We start from the raw sequence: 8,441 nt of genomic DNA on the forward strand, positions 1-8,441 counted from the left end.
GTATTCAAGAATTAAAGATCAGATTTTAGATTTTACATCTTTAATTAAAAAAATTAAAAAGATTCATTACCATCAGAACAAGTCTATTTAAAATATGAAACAAATCCGACTCAAAAGTTATATTTAATAAAAATGAAAAATCTAAATTCAAGAAAAAGAATTCCAACTGAGTTGAGTCACACCAAATCTTGAACCCGGTACACGTTTGACGAACTGACGTTTCTCTTTTAGACTTTTAGTTGTGCAGTTGGCAACTTGTCCACGTGGAAAAAGGCATTACAACCAAAACCGAACACGAACTCTTCCATCTTCCCATCACTCGCATCAGCCGCCAACTCTCCTAACTCCTAACCGTCCTTCCATCGTTCTATTAACCCCGACTCAAATTCCACATTTGCCCTCATTTTCAAACACTACCCTCTTACTTTCCTTCTATCACTTCCTTGATCACTCGTCCCTCCCTCGCATCAAAATTTTCTTCTCCTGGTATGTCAAACTCTCTCTCGCGCTTTTTCCTTTGTCTTTCGTTTTTTTTCATTCATTCCTCTATAGTTGCAATTCATATTTTAAATTTTAATTGTTCTGCATTTATTATTCGTATTTAATTACTAATTATTAATTATTATTTTCGAATGTTGCTGATTCCACGGTATCGATCAAACAGTAGTGCATATCAACTACTATTAGATATTTAGATCCAGCTACTTTTATCAATTACGCTACTTCTTTTGATCTGATATTAATAGCCAAAAGTATTCTATTCAGATCAGATATTTTAGAATTTCATAATTCCTCACTTTTGGAAAGCTCATCATAACTTCATTCACAATTTTCTTAGCATTTCGATCACTTTCTTCTTCTTCTTCTTACGCTTTTAAGGAAGCAAGATTTTTAACTTTATAAACTCAACACAAACTTACCAATCATACGATAGAATAGCGGATTTAACATAAGTTTTATCTCGTGAACATTTGCTGAGTTTGAATACGTGATTTTGAATTAAAAATTTTGATAAGGGAAAAAAATGATGTGGTGTTCAGTGTTCACTGTTATATCCACTGTTGCTGTTGTTGAAATTCCATTCCATATGTACGGTAGCATATGCTGGTTTTATGCCAAAATTAGATTCTCGCTTTTTCTACTTATATTATTATTATTATTATTATTATTATTATTATTAATTTATTATTGTTATTATAATTGCCACTCTGCAGAACCGCCGGTATCTATGCCTAAACCTTTTACTACGCTTTTGCAATTTCAGTTCTCTTTTTGAGCTTTAATATTTTATTCATTGTCTCTTTTTCTATAGTTCAGTTAATTTATTATTTATTTATTTATTTACAGGTATGGGTACCGCTGCTGTAGATCAAAGTCTCTATCCATTGCATCGTTGCAAAACTATTCACTTGGTATGTGACAATTTTATCCTTTACGCATTTTTGTGTTTTCTTTATGCTAAGAAATTTATTTTATTTTATTTTATTTTTTTTAAATTCCAACCTGATGGAGGTTTGTGATATGAAATTTTAAAATGTACTCAGCTGTGGTACTTTATAAATGGATTGGTGTTTATTACTGATGTTGTTCAATGAAATTCCGTGCTATGTGGTCTTCAAATTTTTTTTATGAAGTGCATGAAATTTAGTTGATTCATAGGTTGAGTTCTAAAGTATGTTGTATATTTGTATTGTGGTTCTTGAGATCATACACCATTTGCTTTGCTTTCTAGTTATAGCATTAATGTCTTAAATCATGTTTGAATATAGGTTAGGCATGCCCAAGGAATTCATAATGTTGAGGGAGAGAAAAACCATGATGCATATATGTCTGAGGATCTTTTTGATGCGCAACTAACACCTCTTGGTTGGAAGCAGGTAATTATTTTTTATTTCTTTTCTTTCTTTTTGTGTGTGCGTATTTGAATTTGGATAATGTCATGTTGTCAACAAATATTTCCGGTTGGTCTTTGCTGTGTGAAAATTCCTCCTTGAAGCAATTGCGATGATAAATGTTTGAAACTTCCTGTATTGGCGGTGTTGGTGGGGTTCCATGGAATTTCCATAATTTGGAGTTTTGTGAAAAGAATAACATGAATTTGACAAATCTGTCCTGTTCTTTCCCTTGTTTTTCATAGTTCACTTTTTGTTCTCTGAACAGCTTGGTGGTGTTTTTGTGGCTCTATGACAGGTTGCAAATCTGCGAAACCATGTCAAGTCTTGTGGACTTTCCAAAAGAATTGAACTAGTTATTGTTTCCCCCCTGTTGAGGTATAGCTTGGTTATAATGTTTAGAATTATGTTAAGACATGTCAATCTCACTTTGTTAATTCTGTTGCTGCTTCCTTTATTCATATTTTTTTTTTAAAAAAAATACACCATATCTAACAAACAAGCTCTTGTTTATGATGTGTGTTCACACAAACCGACACAAATGAGAATATCTATAACATGCATGGAAAATTTTTACCATCCAGTGTCTTCATAACATTCAATTTATGGATAAATGTAGGATATTAACCATTCAATTTTTGAAAAACTGAATCATCTTAATAAAAGTTTCATATATTGGCATTGCTCATAATTGCATTATTTGCAGGACTATGCAAACAGCAGCTGGTGTCTTTGGTGGTGAAGCACATGCTGATGGGAATAAGGAAGCTCCTTTGATGACGCAAAATGTTGGAGATAGCAATCATCCTGCAATTTCTAGTCTTAACTCCCCACCATTTTTAGCAGTAGAGCTTTGCCGAGAACAAATAGTACGTAACGATTACATAAATGCTATTTACTTTTGGTGTAGTTCTGGAGTTTGGATTATTGATTCAACTAATTACATGAATCATTCCCTTGGCCCGAAATTTTCATTATGCCACAACATTAGTTTTAAGAAATATACCAGATAAAAATCTACCTAAATTTGTTTGAAAATGGCTAGTATGGTATTGACGATGTCACTCTGAGCTTTGGTGTGTTCCTTTGTTACCTTGTATCACTACAAGGTTAACTAGGCTTCGTGAGTCTTTCTAAAGTATCCTAATTTGGTTGGTTGGATCATTTTAGTATCATATATGGAGTCAGCTTGGCATCTTTGAATAATTTGTTTCCGCATTTATTTACATAACCAGTTCACCTGTAGCTATTGACAAAAATGAAATATGAAGATTCAACAGAACTCTTAACCCTTTCCTAAGTTTCATTTGCCATATAAGTCAATATGCTTTTATATAATGCTTTATGCCTGTAATTCAGGGGAATCATCCTTGTGATAAGAGAAGAACCATCAGTGAATACCGGAATATGTTTCCAGCAATTGATTTTTCACTGGTACATTGTCTCTAGCAGCTTTCACAGTTAATCTCATTCTTATATATATGTCACTACTCACTAGTTGATAACAAAAATTTGGTTGAATGGGATTCATACTTGATATAAAATCTGTTTAGATTGAAACTGACGAGGACACCTGGTGGACTCCAGAAAGAGAGACGAGAGAAGAAGTTACTGCTAGGGGACTGAAGTTTCTTGACTGGTTAGTAATTTAGTATTATTAAATAATTTCCTCTTGTTTTCTTGCCAATGACTTTTGCATATTTAGTTATTTACCAAGAAGATTATCGTGTTGGATAACTCAGATAAGGAGGGCCGGAGAATAATCCTTTTTGCCAATGACTGTGTTGAGAGGTTCATTATATCTTAATTTTAGTTCTTAGAAAACCATTTTTAATTTTGCATTTGAAATTTCTACCATGATTTTGCATTGAATCTTATGCCCCTCATTGATGGCTTCAGATTGTTTATGTGTTTGCACTTTGGCAATAAAACCAATATTAACATTCAATACTACTCTTATATTTCGTCCTTTTCTCTCCAGCTTGAATATGTTCTGGACAAATAGTTGCAAAGTTTCATGATGTGTTAGCATGGCAATAAGGCTATAACTAACTCTGACATATTTTCCCCAAATTTTGTTATTGCCCAGGTTGTGGACACGCCAAGAGAAGGAAATAGCGATCGTTACTCACAGCAGTTTTCTGTTTAATACACTAAGTGTCTTTGGAAATGATTGTCACCCAAATGTGAAGAGCGAAATAGGCAAACAGTAAGCATTTTCTGAGAAAACGTCAGACTAGATGAATAGAATATTCAGGTTTTTGATATATGATAGAAAAAAGAAATTATAAATAGTTAGATCCTTTTATGTATGTGTCTAATAAGAGTATAGCACTGAAGGAAGAAATCTCATCCTTTTAAAAGAGGTACGAAATATTAGAAACCTAAGAATAATAATAATAAAATAACCATAATGACTTATGTTGGTTTAGAACAACTCAGGTGAATCATACTCTAGTGGTAACTTATTTAATTTGAAGTTTCTGAGTTATCTGTTCCTTGACATGACTACAAAAAAATCAATTAAAAGATACAGAAATATAGGAAGTTCATTTGATCGGAAAATGTTATTAGCTTTAAACTACTAAGTTGTTGATCTATACGTGTAGACTTGATAACACTAATTGACAATTTTGTATTTCTTGTTTATACAGCTTTGCCAATTGTGAGCTACGTTCAATTGTTCTGGTTGACAGAGGGTGAGGATTTTACTTGCTCAACAAGCTACTTTTACACTCAAAATCAAATTAATTTCTCACTTGAATTTTATTTGCGTGCATTGTCCAGTATGATTGGATCAGATGAGTCAAGTACTAATTATCCTGGCAAGATTCCTTCTGGCCCTGATCTTCCCAGTGATCTTGCTGATGATAAGCATTCAGCCAATGGATCCACTAATTAATAACTTATTTCCTCGGTGATTAATGGTGGATTAGTATATAGTGATGAGATTTTCGTCCAGGATATAGTGAATTCTTAATCTTAATTGCGTTTACAAGCAAAGTTTCATGTATTTGTTTCATAGAATAAAAGAAAGAAAACTATATTCAAGTAGTTATATAACTCCCTTTTTTGTGGAATTAAGTAAATCGGTGAATGATGGAGAAACTAGTTCTTTAATAGACACAAATATGAATGCATGTTATTATTACTTTATTTCATGAACTTAAAACTGAAAGTTTAGGGGAAAATAAAAGTTTAAGTCCCTAATCTTTTTTAGAAAAAGCTTTCTATATTTTTTAAATAGATTAAAATTCATTTATAATTCGGTTAATTTTGGTTGATAAAATTTCTATTGGATGGCATTTAGTATTTACTATGATTATTAGGCTCGTTTATTTAAATAAAAGAAGAATGGACAAAAGTACACAAAAATTTTTATACGGTAGACGGATGTACACTCTAATTTTTTAGTGAGTCATCTGTACACATCAATATCAAGCACCGTTGTTATTTTTACCTTTTCATCGTCTGAGTAACTTTTTCAGTGGGTGACCCTTTTGATGACGACACATTGAAAACTAAATGATAAATTATTTAATTTGTTAAATTTAAATAAAAAAAATTTACAAGTGATTTAGAATCTTTGTTCTTTTCCTTCTTTTACTAAAAAGTAGATGTAGATCAAGGGATGTAACTCAGAAATAGTTTAGGACTATGTTCGAAGTAAATTTTGGAGAAGGAAGGAAGAGAATGAAGATTTTAAATCACTTGCAAATCTTTTTTTATTATTAAAAATTTAACAAATTCAATAATTTATCATTTAGTTTTCACTGTCATTAAAAAGGTTATGTCACACCATGTTCAGAGCCACTTGACAGTTACTATTACCAAAAAAATTATCCAAGCAACAAAAAAATAAAAATTACAACAAAGCTTGATATTAGTGTGTACAAATGTCTCATTAAAAAATTGGAGTGTATATCTATCTGTTCACCATATGAAAACTATGTATTTTTGTCCATTCTTCCTCAAATAAATAACAAAAATTGATTAATTTCCAAGCAGAGGTGATGTTAATTTGAAGGCTAAAAACTATATCCTATGGCAATGATTACTCACTTGGAAGACACTAGTTTAGATCACATGTCGCTTGCTCCCACCCAAACCAAAATAAAGGTAAAAGACGTTTCGTGTTTCAAAAGAGGTGGTATGAGAATGAAGCAGTGGACAGTATTGTAGAGGATAGTTAGAGAGAATATTTTCTAGAATCACCGATGTACCGTTTGTTTCGAAAGCTCAAACAATGTAGATGCGAACTTGTGAAATGGCAAGCCTCTAGTTCCAGTAATCCAAGAAAGGAGATAGAAAGAATTGAAAAAGAAATAACAGCAGTGAAAAGGGAGTCAAATTTTGCCAACAAAGTATATGAGTTTCTGCATTAGTTGGTGTTAATTTATTACGAATGCCTCGTTTGATCTTCAAGAAGATAATGAAATCCCTGTAATTTAGTTCATCTTTGAAACTAGCTAAATTCCACAATCTTGGTATTTGCTCCACTAAAGAAGCTAATAGACTTGATTTTCAAAGTATCTTATTATTTTGGTTCAGTTGGTTAATTTCCTTTTACTTTACTCTGTTTTTTGAGATTATGAATCTTTTGCTTCACTTCCTATATGTATTTGTGATTTATGATTGAATACAGGTTAGGCATGCCCAGGGAGTTCATAATGTTGAGGAAGAGAAGAGAACCCTAATGCATGCTTCTCTAATGATCTTTTTGATGCACAACTAACCCCTCTTGGGTGAAAGCAGGTAATTGCTTTTTTTTTTTTTTTCAGAAAAAAACATTGTTGAGTCTTTTTGGATGGTTTCTGTGTTGTGAAATTTATTCGTGAAATGATTACTATGATAAATATTTCGTATTTGTTTTCTGAACATCGTCATAGTGTTTTTGTTGCTCTATCATAGGTTGAGAATCTACAGAAGCATGTTAAGGCTTGTAGACTTTCTAGAAGAATAGAACTGGTTATTGTTTCTCCACTGTTAAGGTTGAGTTTGGTTTTAATTTAGAATTCTGTTAAACATATGTCTGTCTATGTTAAGTCTGCTACTTCTTTACTGTTTTTGTTAAAATTGTATATCTGGACAAGCTTTGTTATGATGCGAGTTGCAAGAATATCTGCAATATATTATTCACACATACTAATACAAATAAGGCTATTTATGATATCTGCAATAATCATGTTGTTATGTTCTGGTTCGGACTTGGATGCCGTATGTCTGTCTTCAGGTCAATCGTCCACCATGATTGGATGTAGACTTCCAGGTTCCGGCAACCAGGGACGGATGTATGTATATGAGTGTGGGGGCAATTGCCCCCACTATGATTTGAAATTTTTTTTAATAGTATATGATAATAATATTTATTTACCCCCACTAAATTATTAAATTTGACCCCACAATAATTTTTTACTCAATTTTTTGTACTTTATAGTCAATTTAAAAATTTCATATTAGATGTCATTAGAATGATCAATTCTCAATTTAAATGAAATTTGTGTTTTTTCTTATAAATCAACTCGAAAAGAGTGTTATTTATCTTTTTTTTATATTAGTTTCAATTTTTTTCTATAACAACTACATTAATTGAAAGAACTTTTTCAACTATGAATGTCAATAAGAATTGACTTCTAATTGTATAAAAAGTAAATTTCTAAATAAGTATTTACTTATATATATGTAAAAGAAATACTACACATCCAAGTCTTTTTATGAACTAAGTCTAACCAAATTAAACAATAAAACTTAAAATAATATTAGTCATAACTGATTTTTGTTGTCTTAGACAAATTTGATTGGACTTGGTTAACAAAAAAATATGAATATGTAGCATTATCCTATATAAAAAGACAAATATTTATAAGGGTAAAGTATATTTTTTGTCCCGAAATTTGGCAAAAGTTTTAAAAATACCCCTAAGTTTTATTTTGTTTCAATTTTGTCTCAAAAGTTTTCGATTTGCATCAAATATACCCTTGGAGGCTAAATTTTCAAAAAATTTAAGACCAATATAACAATAATGCATGAAAATTATAGTTGATTTGCTTGTGTTGAGGGGTTGTTCTTATGAAATTGTTGTTAAATCGATCTTAAATTTTTTGAAAAATTAGCCGTCAAGGGTATATTTGATGCAAATCGAAAATTTTTGGGACAAAATTGAAACAAAATAAAATTTAGGGATATTTTGAAATTTTTGTCAAACTTTAAGAACAAAAAATATACTTTACCCTATTTATCAATTATTATTTTAGTGTTTTAATTTGTAAAATTAGATATTATAAAAACTAATCATGTTATATTTACATAAAAAATAACTACCTGTATATATATATTAAAATAAAAAATACATTAAAAATAAATTAAACAATACATATATTTATATACGAATATATAATGATTATTAAATAATTTGATAACTAATTTTTATGTACACATAATATTTTTATTATAAAAATTATTATTATTATTATTATTATTATTATTATTATTATTATTATTATTATTATTATATTTGCCCCCACTATCAAAATTTTCTAGATCCGTCAC

At 30.5% G+C, this 8,441-nt stretch overlaps 1 protein-coding gene across 1 annotated transcript; it reads left to right on the forward strand.

Moving 5' to 3' along the window:
• Positions 1 to 229: 229 nt before the first annotated feature.
• Positions 230 to 5,048, forward strand: LOC112765858 (phosphoglycerate mutase-like protein). The gene is made up of 10 exons (XM_025811720.3): positions 230 to 486; positions 1,348 to 1,412; positions 1,770 to 1,877; positions 2,191 to 2,270; positions 2,599 to 2,761; positions 3,252 to 3,326; positions 3,446 to 3,531; positions 3,982 to 4,101; positions 4,547 to 4,591; positions 4,680 to 5,048. Exons 2-10 carry the CDS (start codon positions 1,350 to 1,352, stop codon positions 4,792 to 4,794), a joined length of 855 nt encoding a protein of 284 aa, XP_025667505.1. The 5' UTR covers positions 230 to 486; positions 1,348 to 1,349; the 3' UTR covers positions 4,795 to 5,048.
• The last annotated feature ends 3,393 nt before the right edge of the window (positions 5,049 to 8,441 follow it).

The sequence above is a fragment of the Arachis hypogaea genome, chromosome 17 (assembly GCF_003086295.3).
Source record: "Arachis hypogaea cultivar Tifrunner chromosome 17, arahy.Tifrunner.gnm2.J5K5, whole genome shotgun sequence".
In the NCBI taxonomy this organism is placed as follows: domain Eukaryota; kingdom Viridiplantae; phylum Streptophyta; class Magnoliopsida; order Fabales; family Fabaceae; genus Arachis; species Arachis hypogaea.

Coding starts and splice junctions, on each gene's coding strand:
- LOC112765858 (XM_025811720.3), top strand. CDS start 1,350: ATGGGTACCGCTGCTGTAGATCAAAGTCTCTATCCATTGCATCGTTGC. Junction 3,532..3,981: donor GGACTGAAGTTTCTTGACTG/GTTAGTAATTTA, acceptor GTTATTGCCCAG/GTTGTGGACACGCCAAGAGA. Junction 4,102..4,546: donor AAGAGCGAAATAGGCAAACA/GTAAGCATTTTC, acceptor TTGTTTATACAG/CTTTGCCAATTGTGAGCTAC.